At 33.9% G+C, this 25,286-nt stretch overlaps 1 protein-coding gene across 2 annotated transcripts in view; it reads left to right on the forward strand.

Annotated features, from left to right (window-relative positions):
• Positions 1 to 25,286, forward strand: part of LOC145261083 (rab GTPase-binding effector protein 1-like) — a 297,945-nt gene that overhangs the window by 59,951 nt on the left and 212,708 nt on the right. For both annotated transcript variants that reach the window (XM_080119264.1, XM_080119263.1), the window contains exon 3: positions 19,775 to 19,978. In XM_080119264.1, coding sequence (XP_079975390.1) covers positions 19,775 to 19,978 — 204 coding nt within the window. The remainder of the gene's footprint in view (positions 1 to 19,774; positions 19,979 to 25,286) is intronic.

Raw genomic sequence — 25,286 nt, forward strand, 5'->3', positions numbered from 1 at the left:
TCTTTTGTCGTTTCCTCTCTCTCTCTTTTGTCGTTTCCTCTCTCTCTCTTTTGTCGTTTCCTCTCTCTCTCTTTTGTCGTTTCATCTCTCTCTCTTTTGTCGTTTCCTCTCTCTCTCTTTTGTCGTTTCCTCTCTCTCTCTTTTGTCGTTTCCTCTCTCTCTCTTTTGTCGTTTCCTCTCTCTCTCTTTTGTCGTTTCCTCTCTCTCTCTTTTGTCGTTTCCTCTCTCTCTCTTTTGTCGTTTCCTCTCTCTCTCGCTCTCTTTTGTCGTTTCCTCTCTCTCTCTCTCTCTTTTGTCGTTTCCTCTCTCTCTCTCTCTCTCTTTTGTCGTTTCCTCTCTCTCTCTCTCTCTTGTCGTTTCCTCTCTCTCTCTCTCTCTTGTCGTTTCCTCTCTCTCTCTCTTTTGTCGTTTCCTCTCTCTCTCTTTTGTCGTTTCCTCTCTCTCTCTTTTGTCGTTTCCTCTCTCTCTCTTTTGTCGTTTCCTCTCTCTCTCTTTTGTCGTTTCCTCTCTCTCTCTTTTGTCGTTTCCTCTCTCTCTCTTTTGTCGTTTCCTCTCTCTCTCTTTTGTCGTTTCCTCTCTCTCTTTTGTCGTTTCCTCTCTCTCTCTCTCTCTCTTTTGTCGTTTCCTCTCTCTCTCTCTTTTGTCGTTTCCTCTCTCTCTCTCTCTCTTTTGTCGTTTCCTCTCTCTCTCTCTCTTTTGTCGTTTCCTCTCTCTCTCTCTCTCTTTTGTCGTTTCCTCTCTCTCTCTCTCTCTTTTGTCGTTTCCTCTCTCTCTCTCTCTTTTGTCGTTTCCTCTCTCTCTCTCTCTTTTGTCGTTTCCTCTCTCTCTCTCTCTTTTGTCGTTTCCTCTCTCTCTCTCTCTTTTGTCGTTTCCTCTCTCTCTCTCTCTCTTTTGTCGTTTCCTCTCTCTCTCTCTCTTTTGTCGTTTCCTCTCTCTCTCTCTCTTTTGTCGTTTCCTCTCTCTCTCTCTCTTTTGTCGTTTCCTCTCTCTCTCTCTCTTTTGTCGTTTCCTCTCTCTCTCTCTCTTTTGTCGCTTCCTCTCTCTCTCTCTCTTTTGTCGCTTCCTCTCTCTCTCTCTCTTTTGTCGCTTCCTCTCTCTCTCTCTCTTTTGTCGCTTCCTCTCTCTCTCTCTCTTTTGTCGCTTCCTCTCTCTCTCTCTCTTTTGTCGCTTCCTCTCTCTCTCTCTCTTTTGTCGCTTCCTCTCTCTCTCTCTCTTTTGTCGCTTCCTCTCTCTCTCTCTCTTTTGTCGCTTCCTCTCTCTCTCTCTCTCTCTTTTGTCGCTTCCTCTCTCTCTCTCTCTTTTGTCGCTTCCTCTCTCTCTCTCTCTTTTGTCGCTTCCTCTCTCTCTCTCTCTCTTTTGTCGCTTCCTCTCTCTCTCTCTCTTTTGTCGCTTCCTCTCTCTCTCTCTCTTTTGGCGCTTCCTCTCTCTCTCTCTCTCTCTCTTTTGGCGCTTCCTCTCTCTCTCTCTCTCTTTTGTCGTTTCCTCTCTCTCTCTCTCTTTTGTCGTTTCCTCTCTCTCTCTCTCTCTTTTGTCTTTTCCTCTCTCTCTCTCTCTCTCTTTTGTCGTTTCCTCTCTCTCTCTCTCTCTTTTGTCGTTTCCTCTCTCTCTCTCTCTCTTTTGTCGTTTCCTCTCTCTCTCTCTCTTTTGTCGTTTCCTCTCTCTCTCTCTCTCTCTTTTGTCGTTTCCTCTCTCTCTCTCTCTCTCTTTTGTCGTTTCCTCTCTCTCTCTCTCTCTCTTTTGTCGTTTCCTCTCTCTCTCTCTTTTGTCGTTTCCTCTCTCTCTCTCTTTTGTCGTTTCCTCTCTCTCTCTCTCTCTCTCCTGTCTTTTCCTCTCTCTCTCTCTCGTCTTCCCACCCCCTCTCTCTCTCTCTCTCTCTCTCTCTCTCGTCTTTTCCTCTTTTTCTGGTTCTTTCTTTTCCTTTCCCTCTCATTCTTTATCGTTTTCTTTTTCTATCACTCTCACTCTGTTTCTCTTTCTTTCCTTCTCTTATTTTACCTCGGTCTTTTCCTCTCATTCGTTGTTTCCCCCTCCTTCTCTCTCTATTCCCCTCCGCAATTTCCTAGTTACTCTGTCCATATTGGTGGTTATTACTCAGGAAGTCTGTAGATAAGTGACTAACGAGGGAGGTGTGGGTAGATCTAATTATTTCAACGGCTGGGAACGAACAGGTTACAGAAGGAGAAGGGTAAAATCTAAAATTGATTTAATAAAAAAAACGGTTGCTGCCTGCACCACAGCGTTCTTGTTTTCTGGAGGTTTCTTAACGTAAATTATTCCATGACCATGTGCAATATTGGCTTGCATATCAATTTTGGAAGGTTTTAGAGAAAATCATGTGCGTTGAAGAACAAATGGCTGATTCTAAGCATAACTAATATTTCGGACATACTATGGCTTAAATGAGTGAAAAGATGGACTCGAATCTACTTAGCTTCTTAATTTTTTTTTTCTACAAAAATAGGTATCATGACGAAAATAATTGACTACTCTATTAAGATGGATGGAAGCACTCCTGGCGGTTCTTATGGGCACATTTTGAGATCTTAATGTAAACAGAGGAACGTGTTTATCAATTTGTCATCTGTTGATTCTCCTCTGTTGCTAGACCAATAAGAGTGATCGATCAGCAGAAGTTGGAAGTTTTCGTAATCGCCGCGTCCACCACATTTTACATTATTGATGGATTGATCATGTCTCAACTACTGTTCTCAGCTTGAGGGGTGTAAGCGTATCAGTGGACAGTTGAAAACCTGGACAACAATGATCAAGGAGGCCTTGGTTGAGATCTCACATCTACAGATGGTCGACCTTCAATAATAAAATCACGATTGGTTAGCCATCTTGTATGACCTTGTATTTGACCACTGCACATGGGATGTCATGATTCGAGATGTTGTGCAGACCAGAGAAGAATATGGGTCAACCTGACCAATAACAATTGGATTATTCAAACTACTATTCTCATTATGGTTGACAACATTTTGACTGATGTAATCTCCGGCCTTCTTCAGGTGCATCTTTTAAACTTGGGATGTGTTGAACTCTGGGAATTCATGCAGAATTTTGAGCTGAACATTTTTATTTAATTTATAGGGGTAGATTGTTCTCGTTTCGTCAGCCATGACCAAATAGTAGATTTGAGTAATTTTTATCTTGGTTATTAGCACTTTTACTGAGAATTTAAAGACTCGCTTATTGTTTTTATATTTATTTACGAGTTTTAAAGTGTTAACTATTCTGGACTTTTTAATCTGACTTTTACTCTTATCTCATATTCTCCACATTTCGATCGATGAAACTTCCAACCTTCTCCAAGTGCAAGTTTCCAAATTTGCAAACTTTTAAATCGAATAATAATGTTGGATGCGGAACCCTCTACAGAATTATAAACTGGACTCTTTATTTAATTTAGCAGGGGTAGATTGTTCTCATTTCGTCAGCCATGACCAAGTTGAAGAGTCAAGTAATTTTTTTTATCTTATTCTTGGTTATCAGCGCTTGTATTGAGAATTGAAAGACTGTCACTTAAAACTTATTGTCATTTAGCACTTTTAACCGTTGCACTGGAATAAGAACATGTATTACAATGAGGTATTAAAACAATGAATGGATGGAGACCACTAGACTAACAAGTCAAATGAGCTGGAACAAAGGAGGCATACGACGTATCAAACAATTCTGAGGAAGACCTGCTGTAATAGTATTTGTAGAAAAGACTGAGACTAGCAACATCACGTCTGTGAGAGAGACAACAGATGGAATGGGCAGAAGATAATTCAAGATGATTAGTTAACAAATATCTTTACATTAGACTTGAAGACAGCACTGCTGTAATCGGTTGGGAAGCAGACTCATCCTATTCCACAGATTAGATGTTTTAGGAAAGAAACTTTGTTCATGGAAGTTCTGTTTGGTTTTTGGTACAGACAGAAAGAAAAGTTGCTGTGGTTGTAGTTCGACGAGGTTTTGCTGTGCATGTTCTATAGGTGTTGTTCAGTTGTAAAATACGCTTAAATATGATAATTTATGCAGATTTTGTATTTATTATTACAGAGCCGATTTTTTATTAATTATTATATTGTACCCAATATATAGTAGTGCCCCTCCTCTCTGGCACTGCCCAGTTGTAAAATACGCTTAAATATATTTTACTTTATGCAGATTTCATATTTATTGTTACAGATCCAATTCTCTATTGATTATTATATTGTACCCAATATATTGTAGTCATTTCAAAAGGTAAAAAAATATAGCTTGGGTGCCATCAACTAGAATTGAAATCCAAACATTTAGCGTTGCTGTCTTAGTCGTTACTGTTTAAGCTATCGTCAAATGGATAAGAAAACGTTAAAGTTTAATTTGCACATGCATAGAAAAAGATTTTAAGACGACTTATGCCTGCCAAGTTCCTTTTTTTTTTCTTTTTTTTTTCTTTTTTTTTTTCTTTTTTTCTTCTTTTTTTTTTTCTTTTTTTTATCTTCGTAGAAGTCTGTAAGACAAAAAAAAACTGACACAGGTGTTTGATGGAGACCGTTCCTAGATAGACAGACAAGGTCACACACACACACACACACACACACACACACACACGCTTTATTTCAAGCTGAGAGAATTTGTGGGCAAAAAACCAGGACAGTATGTAGATAGAGAGAACACACTTAATAGAAAAAAATGAATTTCCTTTCCCACAGCAGATGATGCCAATCTACCAAGTTGCTAATGATATCCTGCAAATATTCTGTGTATTCATGAAGGATATTATTTTGTCTGAATTCTTATATATATTAGCATGCCACCTGGCATTGCCTGATCGTGAAATATGGTTAAATATATTTTAATTCATGCAGATTTCATATTTATGATTATAGATCTAATTTTCTATTCATTATTATATTGTACCCAATATGTGTAGTAATGATTTCAAAAGTTAAAAGCAAAAAATGACTTGGGAGCCATCAGCTAGAACTAAAACCAAAACATGTAGCACTTAAGTTGCGTTCTCTACCATTTATAAATATATTAGTGGCCACCAAGTATAGCCTGACCATAAAATATGCTTAAATATGATATTTAAATTTATGCAGATTTTGTGTTTATTATTATAGAGTAAATTCTCTTGGCTATTATATTGTACCCAATATATATATAGTAATGATTTCAAAAGTTAAAAAAAAAAAAAAAATGACTTGGGTGTCATCAGCTAAAATCGAGACCAAAACATTTTGCACTTCAGCCTTAGTCTTTACTGTTTGAGCTATCAACAAATAGATAAGCAAATGTTAAAAAATAATCGACTTTAACGTATAAATGTATGTTTGTGCATGGGTAAAAGTAACAGATTTAGTCGACTTATGTTTGGCAAGGTCAATTTTTTTTTTTTTTTTTTTTTTTTTTTTCAGTTTTGAGCGAGTTTTTTTAATTTAATTTTCACCCCAAACAAGGCACAGTACCACTTTGAAGTAGGGGGCTACTATCAGGGACATAAGTTGTGGGAATATTATGAAGGGAAATGAGTAGCAAGATGTCTGTTCACATTACACTTGAACTTCTGCATGTCAATACAGTTGGGAAAGCAGGAACCCGGAAGGGAGTTCCAAAGCCTAGCAGTTATAAGGAAGAAACTATTGGAGTAGAAGGTTTCTTACACCTAGGGATCGCTACTGTGAAGGGGTGGGATTTAGCTGTTTGTCAGGTTTGTCGGGGGTATTTACGTCGAGAGGGTACAAGTGCTTGTAGTTTGTCAGAGCATTCACCATTCAACATACTTGTAGAACAGGCAGAGGGATGCAACATTTCATCGATGGGACAGAAACTGAAGCCTAGATGACAGTTCAGGACCTATCAGGTTGGCGACTCTCTTTTGAACACTGTCAAGGAGTGAGAGACAAGTAGCAAATGCACCAGTCCAAATGTGATAACAATACTCCATACATAGACAAATAGTGGCCTTATAGAGGTACAGGATATTTTCAGGCATAAGTAGTTTTCTAGCACGGTAGAGAGAGCCCACCTTCTTTCCAGCAGCCTTGCCAATGCTCTCAATGTATTTATTCCAGTTCATTTCCCTGTGAACGTTAAGCCGAGGAGTTTAAAGGAAGTACTTTCAGGTAATGTGTTCTTGGCTATTGGTGGTAGAGAAGGTTTCTTGTAGTTATTGAAAGAAACAAGCTTAGTCTTGGCAGCATTGAATGTGACCATTCATTTTTTGTCCGCATTCCACTTCAGATTGGAGGTCTTCCTCTAGTGTTTCTGCCATTTCCTTAGATATGTGTTCATTTGTTTTCTCTCGTGCCTGTTATAGAGAGTGGTATCATCAGCAGATATACTCATCTCAGAAACAATTTTATCAGGGAGGTCATTTATGAATATCAGGAATAATAAAGGTCCCAGGATAGACCTGAGGTACATCCGCATTTATATCATATTGTTTAGATGTACGACCGTCGAGGACAGCCTGGATTCTTCTTTTACTTAAGAAGGATTTACTTACATTATATATTCTTCCAGTGATACCATATGATCTAATTTTCCTTAGAAGACCATTGTACCATACCCTGTCAAAAGCCTTAGATGTATCAAGGGTTACTGCTCTACCCTCCCTTGCTTTTTCCAGTGAATGGTATATACGTTCTGAGATTAGTTAGGATATCTGCTGTGGAATGGGCTTGCCTAAATTCATATTGATTGTCCGTCAGAAGTTTAGCAGCTGTAAAGTGATGGACTAGAGCTTGATTAATTATGGACTCAAATATTTTGGCAAAAAGCAGGAGGAGGCTGATGGGGTGGTAATTTAATGGGTCAGTTCTTTCGCCAGAATTCTTGGAAACTGGTACCATAGAAGCGGTTTTCCAACAGTCAGGAAAGCAACATTCATTACGGTATTTGTTGTAAAGTTTGGAGAGAACTGGAGCAACCTCAGCAGAACATTTTTTAATAGCACAGCCAGGATGAGATCGTGTCCACATTCTTTTGAGGTGTCTCGGTTTTTTATGATATCATATACCTGAAAAGAGGTAATTTTCAAATCATCTAGTGTGGCGTCTGTCCGCAAAGGAAAGTCAGGGAGGGAGTGGTTTGCCGAGTCTAATGTGGAGTTTGAGGCAAACCGGCTGACAAGCATTTTGGCCTTCTCAATTGCCGTGCAAACAACCTCATGATTGTTGGATAGTGGGGGAATTGTTGACTACCCATTAATTACTACACTGTTGGAGATTTTCCAAAAATCACGGGTTCCTAATTTCTGTGCTTTGATGAGTTTTCTGGTGGTTTCAGGATATTCTCTCTTAGAATTACTTCTATAAACTTCTGTCTCTTTGAACTGGACTTATGTTAGTTAAATCTGCGGTACGCATACTGCCTTTGAGCAATGGCAGTTGCACAAGTAGAAGTAAACCATTGGGGAGAGTGGGGCTTGCTATAGAATTTCTGCGTGGGAACATGTGCTTCAATTGCAGTTTTGAACCATTCATTTGCACACTGTTCAGCTGGAAGAGAAAAGATATTTCCCCATGGGGCATCTCTGATGAGATCCCTGATAGCTTCCGAGTCAGCCTTTTTGTAATGTCTCGTTCTTTTGAGCAGTGGCTCTTCAGTTTTGGGTTGAGAATTTAGAACGATTTCTGTCATTATCATAGCATGATCAGCATTCCCGAGTGAACTGTGAGCATTCGTTATACAATCATCAGGAACTGTGGTCAGAAATAGGTCTAGAAGTAAGGCATGTTGATCTTGCTGGTCTGAGAAAATGTGTCGGAAATGTAACCGTCTGTGATAGGGAATGAGATATAGAGAAGCTATGTGTTAGCAGTTTTTTTTTTTTTTACCGGCTAAAAACCAAATAAAATTTGTTCCACTGGTCCATCTATAATATGAAATTGAAAATGTTTGTGTGTGTGTGCATTTTTTTTCGTATGTCCGCCTAGACTTTTTTTCTTGGGGGAGGGGTCATGCTTTCTTAGAACTTTTTATATACTCCCTAGATTATAATATCTCTGATTTACTAATTTCAGCGACTTTTATGTTACAAAATTTGCGCTGTGATTTCATTTTCTCTACTACTACTGCGGCGTGATATTTGACCTAGAAACCCACACTTTGACGTTTGTTTAACCATCTGCTTTTTTAAACGTTTAATTTCACCTTTCCTCACTTCTCTGCCTGCGTAGCGTTGTAGTAAGTAGCAAGACACACGGACGATAAAAAACGCTTTGGATAATTACGGATTTTAAGGGGGACTCTGCTAAAATCGTCATATTTTAAGAACCAAAGCATCTTAAGTCCTCAAAATACCACCGTTTTGTTCGAAAATGAATATACTTTCAAATAAATTAATAAATAATAATGTACATTATATATTTTAAGAGTTTTAAGCAAATAAAGTGCTAAAAATGTTAACATCATAAAACGGCGTTTTCGGTAAGATTTTGTAACGACCCCCCTCCCCTGATTTGTAAACGGTTATACCACGTTTCTCAAAAATTTCGTCATGAAATTTGGAAATTAACTAGAAGAGATATTACTTTTAATAGATTCGGTTGTCCGAAATTCTTTTGATAGCTCATTTTTTTTTTTTGTTGTGTTAAAAAAAAAAAGACTTCAACATGACGAGTTTGGAAAATTTTGAAAAAAAAACTCTTCAGACACCCACTGTTAAATAAATCAATCTTTTTATTACATTTATCCGTTAAAAATATAAATGTAACCGGCTTTCTCTTGTGGTACCGAGCAATTTAAAATCATGATACCTGGAAAAAATCGTTCTATTTTTAAAAAATATCTAAAAACGATCCGTGGAAGCAGCAGCAGCTTTAATATCGCTGATATTACTTTACTGTAAACAAACTTTTTTGTTTTGTCTTTTTATTCCAGAACGAATAAAAAATTAAAAAAAATGAAAATATGAATATAAAAAAAATGTTCTTGCATATTTAATTGGAGCTCATATTATTAGAACATAATTAGCTTAACTAGAGTTCGGTTATCAGAATATATAATTTTAAAGCAATCCGGCGTTACTTTTGGTCAAATTTAAAAAATATGGTTGAAAAACAAATATGTAACGTGTGCACTTTTGTCCATTACATTAGTTTTTAACGGTGAATTAAAGTGTTTTGTTTTAAAAAAAAAAAAAAAAAAAAACCCGAAAATGTGAAATATAATTTTGCTTCACGTATGCGAGCAGTAGCCCCCCCCCCACACACACAATATATATTGTTTCGTCTTTTTTTTTTTTTTTTTTTTTTTACAATTCTTTTTTCAGTGGATTATAATCGAATGGACACTAATCTACCCAATTATATATATTAAAAAAAAATACAAAATCAATATTTAAATATTTGTAAGAGGTGCTCAGTTTCTAGTTAAGTTCCTATTTACTTGCCTCCCCACGAGGACAGTTAGATACAAGGTCAGTTTTTAATGCAAGGAAAATCTAGCTTCCCCAAAAGGGTCAATCTGGATAGAAAAACATAAAAATTGTCTCCGTCATGAAGGATTTCTCCTTCACTGACGGAGGACAGAAAAGGTGAAGTGTAGCATCAGAATACTACACTGATCTTGGCCAGTCCGGGTAGAAAAAAAAAAAAAAAAAGAAAACGTCTTAAACTGGAAAGTGTACCGAAATAATGTGTCGCTCGAACAAGAAATGTAATTGAAAATAAAACTAAATTTATCCAAAATTTGTGAATGATTTGTTAGCTTTAGCAAAAAAATATTTTTTTGATATTTAAATAAGTGGGTAAAAATACTTAAGTTTCCCAAACGTCACGTTTTCTGTTAGTGACGTCACTTGTTTTAAATAAAATTTATTTTTGTCTATTTGTCGTAATTCTTGTTAAGTTTCACACCCCTTAAGAATTAGGACAAACAAAAATAAATTTCATATTTAAAAGTAATTTGATGTCCAAAATCTAAGGCATAACATTTTCAAAGGCCAATAATTATGACCCACAAACCGTAAATATGGGAATCAACCAAAAAACCCCTTAATCCTACTTCTAACCCTAGGTACGAGTGGCAAGCCTCCTCCTCCTCCTCTTAAAACCTTCTTTATCCCTAACAATAACGCTAAGTCTAAGTGGCAAGCTCCTCACCAAACAAAGTTCCTTGGTAAGCTACATATAAGTGTCTAAAAAAAAAATCCTTCCTTAAAGTGTGCCATTTATCACCCATAAAAAAAATAAATAAATTAGTCAACTATCCTAAAACGCTACAATGGTCTCGAAACGGTGAATTATCTTACATTAAATTTATGTGAAACTAACCCTCACTCTAAATTCTAAAATTGTTTTTGTTTTGTTTCTATCAAGTCTTCAGGATGTTCACACATAATTTTCCTTAGCTTTATCATTAACCCAAAGTCAGAGTGGCAACCTCCCCACCCTCTCATAATTGCACAAAGACCTTTTTAAAACCACACATAATCATCTTTAGGGAAAAAAAGGCGCACAGGATTTATCTCCGATAGAAAAAAAATGTTTAACTGCCCTAAAACGCTAGAATGGCTCAAAATGGGGAATCATTTTACATTAAATTCTAAAATAATACTTGTTTATCTTTCATTAAAATTTTTTAAGATATTCACACGTAATTGCCTGCAAAGGTAAAATCGCATATTTTGGAGAGGAGGTCAGATGGGGTTGGGGGGGGGGGTTACGAAAGGTATTAATCTACAATGATACCAAAGAAATATTGCAAAATATTCATTTTTAAACAGTCCTAGATTTCGGTTTCAGTTATTTGTACATATAATGCATTACAATTCAGCTTTGAGTTCTTTAACTTTTCTTTTTATGAATACATGGCATTTTTAAGGAATTGCAGCATATTTATGTGTAATTACTGCAGATTATTTGGAAACTTAATTTCTGGATATTTTCAGTAGCATATTCTAATTCCTAGCACGAAAATATGGTAAATTTCATTGCTTAATCTTCTGTTTTAACAAAAATATAGCATTTTTACTGCAAAAGTAGTATAAAAAATGTGACAAAACGCATATGGTTTTAAAGAGAGAAAAATATCCAAACGTGTGAGGCACAAAAATAGTCATAACTTCCTTAATTTTAATTGGATTTTAAAAATTTAAAAAGATTCTTTCTAAGCTCATCAAGCTCTTTCTATAGATATCAATATTGAAATATTTTAAGCTATTTCAATTTTTTCATGTGTATTGCTATAGTAAGTTGCCAGGCTTCGGGTTCGAGCCTGCCTACCTACCAAAACTTTTTTTTTTTCCTTTTCCACCTAAAAACACCCGGACAACGCCGATAGTGTGTGTATGTAAGTTTCAAGTCTGTAGACCAAAAATGTAACAATGAGTTTGGTAGAGACCATTCCACACACACACACACACACAGATAAGGTCACTTATATATAAGCAGCATTCTTTTTTTTTAAAGGCATATTCTATTGAATGAAATAGATATTTTGTGTCTACTAATTCTAGTTTTCATCCTTTCCATCTTCCAAATTAATTTATTTGCTTTTGGCAGTAACTGGCTGATACACTTACTGTAGGTCCAAGTACTTTCAAATCTGTCTGGATCTGTACAATTTATAGTTTTTTTTTTTTGTGCTTGTGCGCTTATTGACCCGCGCTATTTTTAAATAGTATTGTCAAGTTAAATTAAAGTTTTACGATTTTTAAAAAAATTAAATTGTTAGGTAAAAGTACAGAATAGTTATAAAAAAAAAAAAAAAAAAAAAACCCACCCTCCTCTTCCCATGTTAAGAACGGTTTTCTAAATAATGTTATTATTTCAGCACGGATCAATAAGTACACAATTACCATTTTTTTATGTATATGTGTATATTTATTATTTGATTGGTTAAGTTAGTGACTTTACATGAATTTTAGGATGTTGTTAATATTATTAAAATTTTATTAATATTTTTTTTTTTTTTTAGTTTTAATTAATAATGCTTTTTATACTTCAAGTTTACGGTTATTATTAGTGTGTTCGAGTATAGATGTGCTGTTTACTAAAATTTTCTGTATAAATAGAAATGGACGTAATAGTTAAAATGAAAACAATTCTGAACTAAGAAACCATAAAAAATGAATAATCAATTAATGAAAGTTTGTTTTTCAAAGGAATATGCAAATTAGTTAACCTCCATGCAGTCGCTCGCATATCCACGGCTGATTATATTAAAAAGTTTGTTTTAATAATTTTTAGCTAGAACAAATAGGCTTTTGATATCAATGTCAGTGCAACAAAAAAATCAACGTTATGTGTGTATAGAGTAGTTTGGTAGAAACCGTTCCGCACACTTACAGGCAGACATGATCACTTTTTTATGTAAGTTTTGTCCACTTTTTTTTCGCTCATCCAACATATATTGATATTGAAAGGGTTAGACTTATTTAGCTTAATGATGCAACATAGTCCTTTGAAATACTATACATATAATACACGGAAAAACCCTAGAGGCCCCTTCTGCCAACAAACTCATCAGGAGTTCATCGTTGATATAACATAGAAATGCAAAAAACGAATTCTCATGAAAGAGCAAATGTTTAGGGATATAAACGAATGGGAGTTTGCGTAAAATATGTATAAATTTATATAAAATTTATGTACAAATAGGATTAACTAACATATACCGGCAGAAATTAGGCTGGGCAAGCCACGTTGCTTTCGCCCTTCTACCTTGGAATCTGCCATTAGCCAACTCCGAATTGAAAATGCAGCTTATGCTAATACGTACAAAATGGACTATTTTAGAATCTTACAATGGGCTGACTCTCAAAATCATTTAAAGATTTTGGAGTCCGTTTCGATTTTTTTTTTTTTTTTTTTTTTTTTTTTTACACGCATGTCCTCTTTCTGTCGACAGAAGGCATTCATTAAATCATTGTACTTGCTCGAAAATATATTTTAACCGTTCCGATACTTCCTCCATCTTATTTGTACATACATTTTATATAACTGTGTATATAATATATATATATATATATATATATATATATATATATATATAGTAATTTATAAAATATATATGGCGATTAAGCTACACTGAATATTCTGCGTTTCATCCAACTATAGGATTCGTCAGGCTTATGCGCATAAGCCTGACGAATCCTATAGTTGGATGAAACGCAGAATATTCAGTGTAGCTTAATCGCCATATATATTTTATAAATTACTAACTAGCTCTACCTACGTATTGAGCACTTTTGAAGTAAATACTTAAAGTTTACGCATAAATCTATACTTTCGTATATTAATTTATGTGAATAAATGAAATAGTTATATATATTACTAGTGGAAGGGGTGGGGGCGCCTGGCTTTGCTCAAGTGTAAAATATGCTTAAACATGATATTTTAGTTTGTCCAGATTGCATATATATTATTAGTTATGATTTGAAAAGTGGAAAAAAAAAAGTATTTAGATGCCATTAGCTAGAATCGAAACCGAAACCAGCATTCAAAGCTGGTGACGTTACCACTGTACCAATTTGACACGCATATAAACTGATTAAAAATTAAAAATATATTAAGATGAATGTACAAAATGTTTGATTTTATTTTTTTTTCAATTTTAACCCATTTTTGACCCTTTAAAAACAATTTTAACCACCTAAAAACCGATAAAAGAACGGCCCATAAAAAATCTGATAATTTGAGGCCCCTAGCGCTGCTCTAGGTGTATCAGAATTTTTGTAGGAAGTTTTGACACCCCTAACACGAAACTGAATAAAATATAAAAAACTCGTAATTTCTCTTTTAAAAGTGGGTTGTTTATTTTCTTTATGGATTATACTTCCAAAATAAACTATTAAAGTTGTTTTAAAAGTAATAGAAATATTTTTTTTTATTTTTTAAAAAACAGTAATGAATTTTACGAACTCTATTTTTCAATTTTTAAACTTTAAAAATCTATCAAAATTTTTCTATTGATTCTATTTTTACGATATTTTCAGGGTCAATGTGAAATTTTATGCTCTTTCCAATAAACCGAATATAATATTTTAGACAAACGTTTTTTTTTTTTTGTAATTCACGCCCCCCCCCCCCCCATTTTCAAGTGTCTATTAAAAAGTAAATAATTAATTTACTCACCAAAGTTTTATATATCACAAATTGAAGAGAAAAGATCAATAAATAATATATTCAAATTTAAAACAAAAAAAAAAACTAGTGATTTTTAGAAATTTACCTGTAAAGTCCGAAGTTTAAAACCTTTTTTAAAAAAAAAAACACGTTTTTTTTATTTATTTATTTATTTTTTTTTAATGAAACCTTGGTCCTTGCTCCTTTAATTGAAAAAAAAAAAAAAATTAGGGCTTGAATTACATTTTTCGAGGAGTTATAAGCTTGAAAAGACGGGGTGGAATTATTCACTATTTTTCACAAAATTTCTGACACACCTAGCGGTGCTCTGCGACTTTTAGTTTCAGAGGAGATAGTTTGAAAATATGGAGACAGACAGACCCATGAATATGGCTGTTTATGTATTAGATTTTACACAAATTCTTATTTTTTGTTTTTTTTTTACTCGTATATCACCAAGTATTTTCTCTCTTGTGACAATTTAATTCGATTTTTGCATTTCTGTGTTATACCAACAATTAACTCCTCGTGAGTTTGTTGACAAAAAGGGCCTATAGGGGTTTTCCATGTATTATTTTTAAAGCGCTATATAAGTTTTGTACCGTTAATTCTCTAACATACAAAAGAAAGATATGTGTATGCTTAATTTTCATACTTGTTTCTAAAACGGTTTCTAATAAATTATTCTGTGTTATTCATTTGTAATTTTTATTGTCCTATTTTCTATTTTGTCAATATTTTTATTATTTTCTAACTCGATAGATATTCTCACACAGGTCATCATCAGGGACTACTCAGGTTTGCCCTGGAATCTGAGTGACAAGTCTTTTCTTCTTTTTTTTTTTTAAATCTACTATCAAATCATGTATGGGGTTGATTGTTGTCATATTTGATTGGTCTCACACTTTCTTAACTGCAAGATCTCTCTCACAGACGTGATGTTGCTAGTCTCAGTCTTTTCTACAAATACTATTATGGCATGTGTTCATCAGAATTATCTGATCTATTTTCTTGTTTCCTTTGTTCCAGCTCGTTTGAATTGTTGGTCTAGTGGTCTTCATCAATTTGTTGTTTTAATACCTCATTGTAATACAGCTTCATATTCCAGTAGCTTCTTTCTAAGAACTGCAAGGTTGTGGAAATCTCTTCCTGCTCACTGTTTTCCTTCTACCTGCAGCCCTGGTCTTTTCAAGACTAAGGTGAACAGGCATCTCCTGTCTTTGCAATAATCAGATTTTGTTCTTCTTACATCCTTACATTAAGTGGCTTCATATCTTCAGCGATTTCCATAAAAAAAATGAAGATTCTTGATAAATTGCAGAAACGTTTCTGTAATTTGATTGACTTCACACTTTCTTCTTCACTGCAACATCTCTCACAGACGTGATGTTGCTAGTCTCAGTCTTTTCTACAAATACTATTATGGCATGTGTTCATCAGAATTGTCTGATCTATTTTCTTGCTTCCTTTGTTCCAGCTCATTTGACTCGTTCATCTAGTGGTCTCTATCAATTCACTATTTTAATATCTCATTGTACCTATTTACTATGCCTCCGCACGGGACAGAGTTAGACACCAGGGTCGTTTTTTAACATGGAGAAAAGGTATAAAAATTGTCTCAGTCGTGGAGAATTTCTCCTCCACCGAAAGAGAACAAGAAATGGAAGTGCAGCATCGGAAGAACAGATACTACACTTTGATCTTGACCATGTAATAAATCTTCCTATTCCAGTAGCTTCTTTCTAAGGACTGCAAGGTTGTGGAAATCTCTTCCTGCTCACTGTTTTCCTTCTACCTACAGCGCTGGTCTTTTCAAGACTAAGGTCAATATGCATCTCCTATCTTTGCAATGATTATCTTTCATTCTTGTTAGCTCCTTACATCAAGTGGCTTCATGTCGTGTATCCGGCAATTTCCATAAAAAAAAAAATTCAAATGAATATATGTATGGAACCATGTATGCACTAAAATATTTTGAATACTTTTATTTCATGCCGCAAATGTTATAGCAATAACAGATATGACTTCTGAGAATATTTTGCTACAGTTTCATGTGGACTTGAATACAAAGTTAAACTGACCGGAGAATGAATTCTCTAACATCTTAGATCTCATAGGAAAATTAAATCTTAACGAATGACAACTCTGATGTGGAGCTAGTATATTTGGATGGCAAGGCTATCGGGATGATACCATTGGAGCACAGGATGGAGCTGGTGTTAGTATGATTGGAAGAATTAGAAGTGGATCAAGTAAGTACAAGAAACTTCTACCATTACTAACTAGCAGAGCATTACCACTGTTGACCAAAGGAAGAATCTATCAGAAATATGTACAAAGTATATGGAAATGAAACCTGACCAATAAGGGTTGAGGATATGTGTTACTTGGATACAAGAATGGTACAATAGATATGTAAAGTGAGTTTTATAGATAAGCTTAGATCTGATTGGAAAATTAAATCTTAACTGTATAAGGAGATGTGTGCAGAACAGGAGACTTCTTTGGTTTGGTAACATTGAAAAAGTGGAGGAGTTGGATTAGTAGATGTAAAACAATTAGTGTATCACAGTCAGCTAGCATTGGAAGGCCAAGGAAAACATGGAAGGAAATGATAGGGAGGGATGAGAGACAGGAGCATAAAAAGACCTGGTCAGAGATAAGTTTGGAAATCAATTTCTAAAAGCTGTCCAATGCATAATTACAAGTAAAACTGACATTAAACCAAATATGAACTGCATCTTAGCCAATGTTTTTTTCACTGGCTTTCCCCGACTCAACCTGCTACCTCAACTATTCTACCTCGACTGATTCAAAAACTCTTATCCAATCTTTCAACATATCATCAAAGTCTTCTGCTCTGCACACATCACTGTATCCTTTCCAGATTTAATTTTCCTCTGATCTAAGCCTATCTCTAAAGACTGATATCTTCTATAATATAAATCTCACCTGTCTGTTTAAATGTATGTATGTATGTATGTATGTATGTATGTATGTCTAACACGTTCGACAGAGGCAGCAGATTTTCACAAGATCGGTATCGTTTTGAAGCTCGATACTTCGGACGACAAATATCGAAAAATTAGCTATAAACATTAAATCATTAAATATAACAGTAAGTGGAGTGTTTCTATATCTCGGTGGCCGTGATGGTCTTATCAGGAAAATTACATCATATGGTATTATTAGATGAATACTGCAATAATTAAATCCTTTTCTAATATAAATCTCACCTGTCTGTTTAAATGTATGTATGTATGTTTGTATGTCTCGCAAAAACTTTCTACAGAGGCGATGAATTTTCACAGGATCAGTATCATTTTGAAGCTCGACCCTTCAGACGACAAATATCAAAAAATTGTCCAAAAACATTAATTCCTTCACCCTCAACTGGGCACTTTTCTACAGGGACGGGTCGCTTTTTTCACTGATATTTTCAAAAGTCATTGTCTCTTTTCGATTGTCTAGCCTTAATTTAAACTTAAATCACTTCCGGTTTGGTGATGGGCACAACAACTAACGCGTCACGTTTTTCTCTTTTCACTTCTTTTCCTCGTTCGCAGTACGGGTTCGAGCCTGCCTGCCTGCCTACTACAACTTCTTTTGCTCAACACCCACCTACAAACATCAGGGCAATGCCGGGCATGCAGACTAGTTCCTCATATATTGTATTATTCTCATATCCGTGCAACATAGTCAAAACATGAAAAATCAACGCTGAGGACCATCATCTTCATCAAAATGACGTGCGTGGCCATACCATCAAAGTCTCCTGTTTTGCACACATCTCCCTATACTGTCCAGATTTAATTTTCTACTCAGGTCATCTGATCTAACCCTATCTTTAAGACTCGTATTACATATCCATCATATCATCCTCTAATCATTTCCCTCCATGCAACGCATGTATTCAATCCTCATTTGTTAGGTTTCGCTTTCATATATCATCACATTGCAAACACATGTTGACACACCGGTCCTCATTGAATCACTGAAGTTAAGCAACATTGAGCCTGGTCAATACTAGATGAGTGACCATTTAGGAATAGCGGGCAATGTATGTAGAACAATGTCATTACTTCTCAGCAAGTGCTGAAAAAACCTAAAGTCGTCATCTCCTCTGGTGGGGATATACATTTGACTAAGAACCACTTGTGAATCTCATACTCCCATGAAACTTCCTCCTTTGGAGGAAGCTGGTTCAACCTGATAAACTCTTCTACCGGTCAACAGTGGTAACCCTCTGCTGATTAGTAATGGCAGATGTTCCTGCATTTAATTTATTCACCCTTAACTCTCTTACAATCACACTAGCGCCTGCTCCACCCTGTGTTCCAATGGTATAACCAAAGTAATAAAACTTCTGAACAACCTCAGAAGCTTCATCATTCAGATATATTTGCTCCACATCTGACTTCTCAGCCATCTCCATTGTCTTACACTTCTTGAACACAAACTGGTTATTTTCTATTAATCCACCTGTGTATAAAGACTGATATTCCATACATATCATACCAGCAGGGAGACCTGACGTTGCTAGATTGAATGATGATCAACGAATGTTTCAGAAACCTACATTTTTAATTGCCATCGAAATCAATCAAAATCGCCCATTTTTTTAATCAATTCGACCGATTGCCTCTATGCAGTCACTAAGCCTACAATACATTGTAGTCTACATTGCACTGTAGAGAACCTACTATTGATTTTATAAAATTTGTTTTTTATATATACAGTATAAATGTTTTTTTTTTTTTTTTTTTTTAATAATTATTAGATCAGGGTTAAGGTTTCGAATGAAGCAGATTTCCTTTTTTTCCATCATATTTTCATTTTTGGCAATGGTTTCAACCATTTGTTTGATTAAAAATTCGATAATATGCGTAAACGCTTACTTTCTTAAGTGGTCTTATGATTTTGACCAGGACTGTATATAATGGCTTGAAGTAAAGTTTAAAATCTAAAAGTCAAGTATCATAGTTCAGTTTGAACACATCCCTGTCATATCAAAGAACCTATTGTTGATTTTATATGCCTGGCTTTTCTGCTTGTGTGGCGATAATGGTTTGAATTTAAGTTTAAAATGAAAAAGTCAAGTATCATGGTTCAGTTGTGCTTTGAACAAAAACATTCATTTCGAACTCACCCCTATCATATCAAAGAACTTACTGTTGATTTTATATGTCGGATCTTTCTGTTTGTTTGGTAATAAAACTTCTCAAAGCCCACTTGTGATGTTAGGCTGTGATAGGTGTTAACTTTTGTCAAAATCACCTGTTGCTTCTTTTATTGTCTTTTTTTTTTCAATTATCAATTGACATTCTATCTAAGAACACTGCCACATACATTTACGTGAAATTTAAAAAAAAAATTGGCCCAGTCATTTCTGAGCCCATAGGGAACAAATTCACAGGTATACACAAAGTTCTTTTTATATAATAGTAGAAAGAAAGCTAGATCACTCTTATATTATTTTTCTCTATGAAACGTAATCAAAACACCATGAAAAGCAACGCTGACGACAATTGTGTTAATCAAAAGAATCAAATAAGAAAAGATAAGCGTGTCAATCAAGAAACTCTGAATTCTCTCTGTGTGTCTTTTTTTTTTTTTTTTTTTTTTTTTTTTTGTGTTAGATCTATCTTTTGTTTGTCCATATCGATGACGTGCACGTGTGGGTCGAAATGATATATTTGCGATTTTTCTCTTTACAGAGGAGCTGAAGAGAGAGCGGGAAACAACAGCTGAGGCTTTGGGGAAAAACAATTCGTTGATGTTAGATCTGAAGAAATTGCAAAGTGAGCTCGAAGATTTGAAGGCGGCAGCTGCTGTATCGGAAGAAAATAAGCACGATGAAGTGGAAGACATTCGACGACAGTGCCAACAGGAAATTGCAAGTTTGCAAAGTATTATGAAAGGTAAAAGGAAATGCTTTTTTTTGGGGGGGGGGGTATTTGTTTTATGCAACACGTTTTTTGTCTGTTAGATTTTTTTAGATTTTTTTTCTTAGATTTTTTTTAGATTTTTATTTTTTAGATTTTTTAAAGATTTTTTTTTTTAGATTTTTTTTAGATTTTTCTTAGATTTTTTTTTCGTTTTTTGTCTGTTAGATTTTTTTTTAGATTTTTTTTCGTAGATTTTTTGAAGATTTTTTTTTTTAGATTTTTTTTTTTAGATTTTTTTCTTAGATTTTTTTCTTAGATTTTTTAAAGATTTTTTTTTCGTTTTTTTTTCTTTTAGATGTTTTTTCAGATTTTTTTCTTAGATTTTAAAAAATCTTTAAATCTTTTTTTAAGATTGTTTTTTTACTATATTTTATTTGTGCTTTTACATTTAAATTCTTTTTACAATAATTTAAATTGATTTTTTTTTTTTTTTTTTTTTTACAATAGTTCATTTTTTTACAGTTGCTTTATATATTTTTGTAATGAGGAAACTTTTTTATAGGATGCTTAAAAAAACTCTATAGAATACTTAAATGTTTACAGGATACTTAAAAATATTTTATAGGATATTTTTAAAAAGTTATTCATAGGATATTTTAAAAATCTATTTCACTTTAAAAAATTATTTATACAATATTTAAACAAATTTTATACGATGCTTTTAAAACATTTTATAGGATACGTTAAAAATTTTTCTACAAGACATTTTAAACGTAAAAAAAAATTCTTTATAGGATGCCTTAAAAAATTCTTCATAGAATAATCCAAAAAAAAAAAAAATCTAATTTTTTTGGTAACGCTGCTGTTTACAGACTGTGTGGAAATAACATTATTTAGCACAGTCTATAATCTGCAGGATAAAAAAACACTTCAGGGGTCAATAATTATGGAGTTTTACATTAATTTACTCTGTGATTTTTATACATATTTATAGGCTAATTTCGTCAATATCTTAAAACTGGATATTGACATGGTTTGTGTGTGTACAAGTGTACATAATATATAATTGATGAAATAACAAAAACAAGTCACTTATGGGTAGCAGCAACTCATCATTTTATTTATTAAATTTCTGGTTTGATCGAACTTTTTTTTATAAGTATGATAGGCATATATTGTTAAATATATAGTTTTATTTAATTTTATTCTCTCATTGCAACATTGAAAATTTTGGGCAACTCTTGCCAGTTTTTATGATCGAATGTAAAATGATGAAACTCGGTAAAATGTTATTTTAAAAACATGTACAAGAATGGGGTAATATTTTTTTTATTAAATTTCTTCAGTTTTATTGGATGACGTTTTTAGAAGCATAGGTTGTACCAAAAGTTTGTAAGCACTTATAAAAAATTGAAATTTTACTCACCAAGTAATTAAAAAAAAAAAAAAAAAAAAAACTTAATCCTCAAAATAAAAACCATTTTCCAAGACTTTCTGCCATCGATCTGCAAATTTTCAAATCTGGTCAAAGACTGTCTGCTTGTTTCAAATCAAAGAATTCTTTATGCGCTTCCTCGACTTCATCAAACGAGTCAAATCGGCAACCCTTCAGAAAGTGTTACATTGACTGGAAAAGGCCATAATCTGATAGTTGGATGCCGCAAAACCTCAAAGCTGTACAGCTCTTCAAACTTGTCTTTGGTCTTCCTAGTGGTGTGTGACTTGGCATTGTCCGGCTGCATTAAAGCACACTTTCAGTTGATCAGAGCCGAGTACTTTTGCTTTAACTTTTCATAGACATACTCCAGTTGCTTTTTTTTTTTTTTTTTTTTTTTACATAGGCATCACCACTTATCAAGGCCAAGAGGCCACTCAAGGATAAGGGTTAAAGAGTGTACAGTAGACATTGGACAATATAGTAATCATTAGTAATGAAAATTTGGTAAATTTGATAACTTATATAGAACGGCTCATCAAGAACTTATTTACGTTAGACTTGAAGACAACCATATTGTAGTCAGCCGGAAAGCAGGAAAACGGAAGACAATTTCACAGGCGTGCAGTTCTAAGAAAGAAGCTTACATAAACTTTGATGCTGATGGCACGACCATTCGAAACCAACCAAAAATGTACGATTCCTTTAAAGTTCCACGAAACGCACAACATGACTTTCTTGCAAAATCGATCTTGTTTTGGAACTAACGGTGTCTCTTACCTTTTCTGAACCCATCACTTGTCTTTATTATGCTGGATCAGATAGACCCATTTTTCATCCAATGTCACAATATGCCTCCAAAAAACACTTGTCCAATCGATTGCTAAGCAATTGACAGCAAATTTCAACTCGCCTTCACTTTGTGCAGATTTTGGCATGGCTTTTTGTGAACAAAATCAAGTGGCTTCAAGTGTTCAATTTGCCAACTCCAGGCTCATCAGCCAATTCTCGAGTGCTCGATGAAGGCGCAACATCCAACCCGGTTTGCAAGTCTCCATCATCCAACTTTAATGGCCATCCCGAACAAGGCTTATTTCAAGACTCATGTCGTCAGAATTGAAATGCTTGTACCCCTTTGAGATCGATGTATATACAATTGTTCCTTCACCAGCACAAATGTCTTCTGCAACTTCCCTGCTTATTTTTATTAATTGCTATCAGGAATAAAGACGAAGATCACTATAACAATATAAACACAAGAAACAAAAATTGCATAAAAATTCAATATTTCACAAGTGTTTACAAACTTTTCGGACAACTAATGTATATATATATATATATATATATATATATATATATATATAATTCCAGATTAATATTATTTTAGAGATACAGCAACCAATGAACTTTTTACGAGGTTCATACAAGAGTGCTCAATACTGAAGTAGGGCAAGATATACTTTTTATTTGTTTTACATAAGTATTAATATGTCGCTATACATTTATGAGCATGTTTCAGTCAAACAGTTACAAGTAACTAGAGACCTCTTCAGGGAATATTGCTTATACATAAAAAACGAACTCTGCTTTTATATAAGCAATATTGTCTGAAGAGGTCTCCAGCATTTTGTCAACTAACAAAGAACTACTGCAAATTGGTTTTGTGTTAAAAGAAAAGTAAATCTTTAGCTGTCTCAGAATTTTCAATTGATTATAATGAAAACATTTGAGAAAAAAATGTTTAGAAAGATCTACAAGTATGGTATACCAAATTTTGTTTTCTTTTTACGAGTTGAGACAAACTTAAATCAAATAAGATAATGATTAAAAAAAAAATTGCAAGATGACAAGGGTAGATAATCTACTTTTTTCTGCTATTTACAGTGATTCAGTAATTAAGTAATAATAATTATATTTGCAATGTTATACACCTTTTTTAATGACGTTATTAAAACAAAATGTTAAAAAAAACAACAAATGAGATGTAATTTATTTTTTAAACCCACACAAAATAATAGAACAAATCATTTTGTAAAAAACATTATCTTGTAAACGGAATTAAAAGTTGCCTGCTAAACGGGGTTTGAAGATTTGAAGGTTTTGTAGCACCAGTTTCTGATGCCATATTGCTATCACTCAGCAAGGATCAGGAGTAACTTCTGAGATCATGCTTAATGGTACAAAATGGTGCTTCAGTCATCTGAAGATGATCTGAAATATATCAGGCATGCAGAAGCTGTCAAAATGCACTATGCCAGATGATTAAGACGAGACCAACAGAATACTAAGACTTCATATGTCTCCGCAGCAACCATCTGAATTCTATTGATGGTAGAATACATTGTTTAAAATATATGCACCATCATGGTTTCATATCAAAGTTTCATATGAGGCAACACTGGGTACATCTGCTAATATATATATATATATATATATATATATATATATATATATATATATATCTCAGTGGCGACTCTAGCCTAATATTGCTACTCGTGCCCCCATCCCACCCTCTGTCAACTTTATTTCCCAACCCGTGGTCCGTGGACCCAAAGTAAGTCATCATATTTACTATTGTGTAACTCTCCATTGTATAGCACAGATTGACTAACGTACCTTACCTTGCCAGTATCAGTCCATGATTGTCCTGATTTAGGCGTGAAAAGCAAGCAAGGCCAACGATAGAGTTCTTCCTCAGATTTACTCGCACATAACCAGTCAATGTCATTAAACCATTTGGATTGGAACGAACGAGTTCTAACCTTATTCACCAATAAAGGAGTTGGGTGCCCAACTTTGATAATTTCTCGCTTCTCAGCTACATTTTTCTGGCCAAATGATCTATTTTTCAGGTCTAGCACAATATCCATTTCATTTCATCTAATTTTAAATCCAGATCATTAACAGCAAATGCAGTACAACTTTTTTTTTTTTAACGTTTTAGAGAATAATCTACTTACTCGTGAAACACAGGAAAATTAACCTGTGACGTTATACGCAAAATACAGGGAACTTCCAAAATATAAATTTCATCTGATGAATCTTGAAACATGATATCTTGACCAGTTGAAGTTATCCTTGGAAACACTGAGAACATTGAAAATCTTAATTTTATTCAAAAATTCTAAGATACAACAAATTCGTAAATAAAGTCTGTGGTAAAATTGAATGTAGTGAAGCAACTTAAATATTTTCGGCAACTGAAGTAATGTTCTCCAAAAACGGCGATTAAATTTTCCCATAGAATAAAAGATATTATTGACGAATAAAGTTTAAATAGCTGTGAAATGATGGATGCAGAAAAAAAAAAGTTACATGCAGGACCTTTATGAAAAAAAGTTACAAAAGTATTTACGTACCACTACAAAATTCTATGAAGGTTCATTGGTTTGACGGGTGTTCTTAGTATTAATTAGGTACGGGCAATTAATGGCTGCTTCGGTAGGGGAGTATGGTTTTTAACGCCAGTTAATCATAATAATTTTTTAAATTTTCAAGTACTTTTTTATTGTATTTGAAAGATTATAGTTTAAAGTTAATTTCTCAAGGAAAAAAAGTGTGAAGTAAAAAAAGTACATGGAATAATTTTATCTCAAATCTGAAAAATCCTAAATTTTATGTAAAAATTAATTGACAAAAAATCGCGTTTACATTTTTCTAGAAAGAAAAATATAAGTTTTCTGGAATTATTTCCAAGTTAAGTATTAAGTTAAAGTCTTAAGATAATGAATTAATACAATAAATGTACTTAACGTTTGCAAAAAAAAGTAATAATTATCCAAAAATGTATCACTGGTAGGAACGAGACTCGTTCATCATATCAAAATAAACTCTGGCGGCAAAATTAAAATATGTATGGAAGGACAAATTAGACATAATTTATGTCTTTATTCCGGCATACCAAGC

Source organism: Euprymna scolopes, chromosome 37 (assembly GCF_053919585.1).
Source record: "Euprymna scolopes isolate OS-2025 chromosome 37, ASM5391958v1, whole genome shotgun sequence".
In the NCBI taxonomy this organism is placed as follows: domain Eukaryota; kingdom Metazoa; phylum Mollusca; class Cephalopoda; order Sepiida; family Sepiolidae; genus Euprymna; species Euprymna scolopes.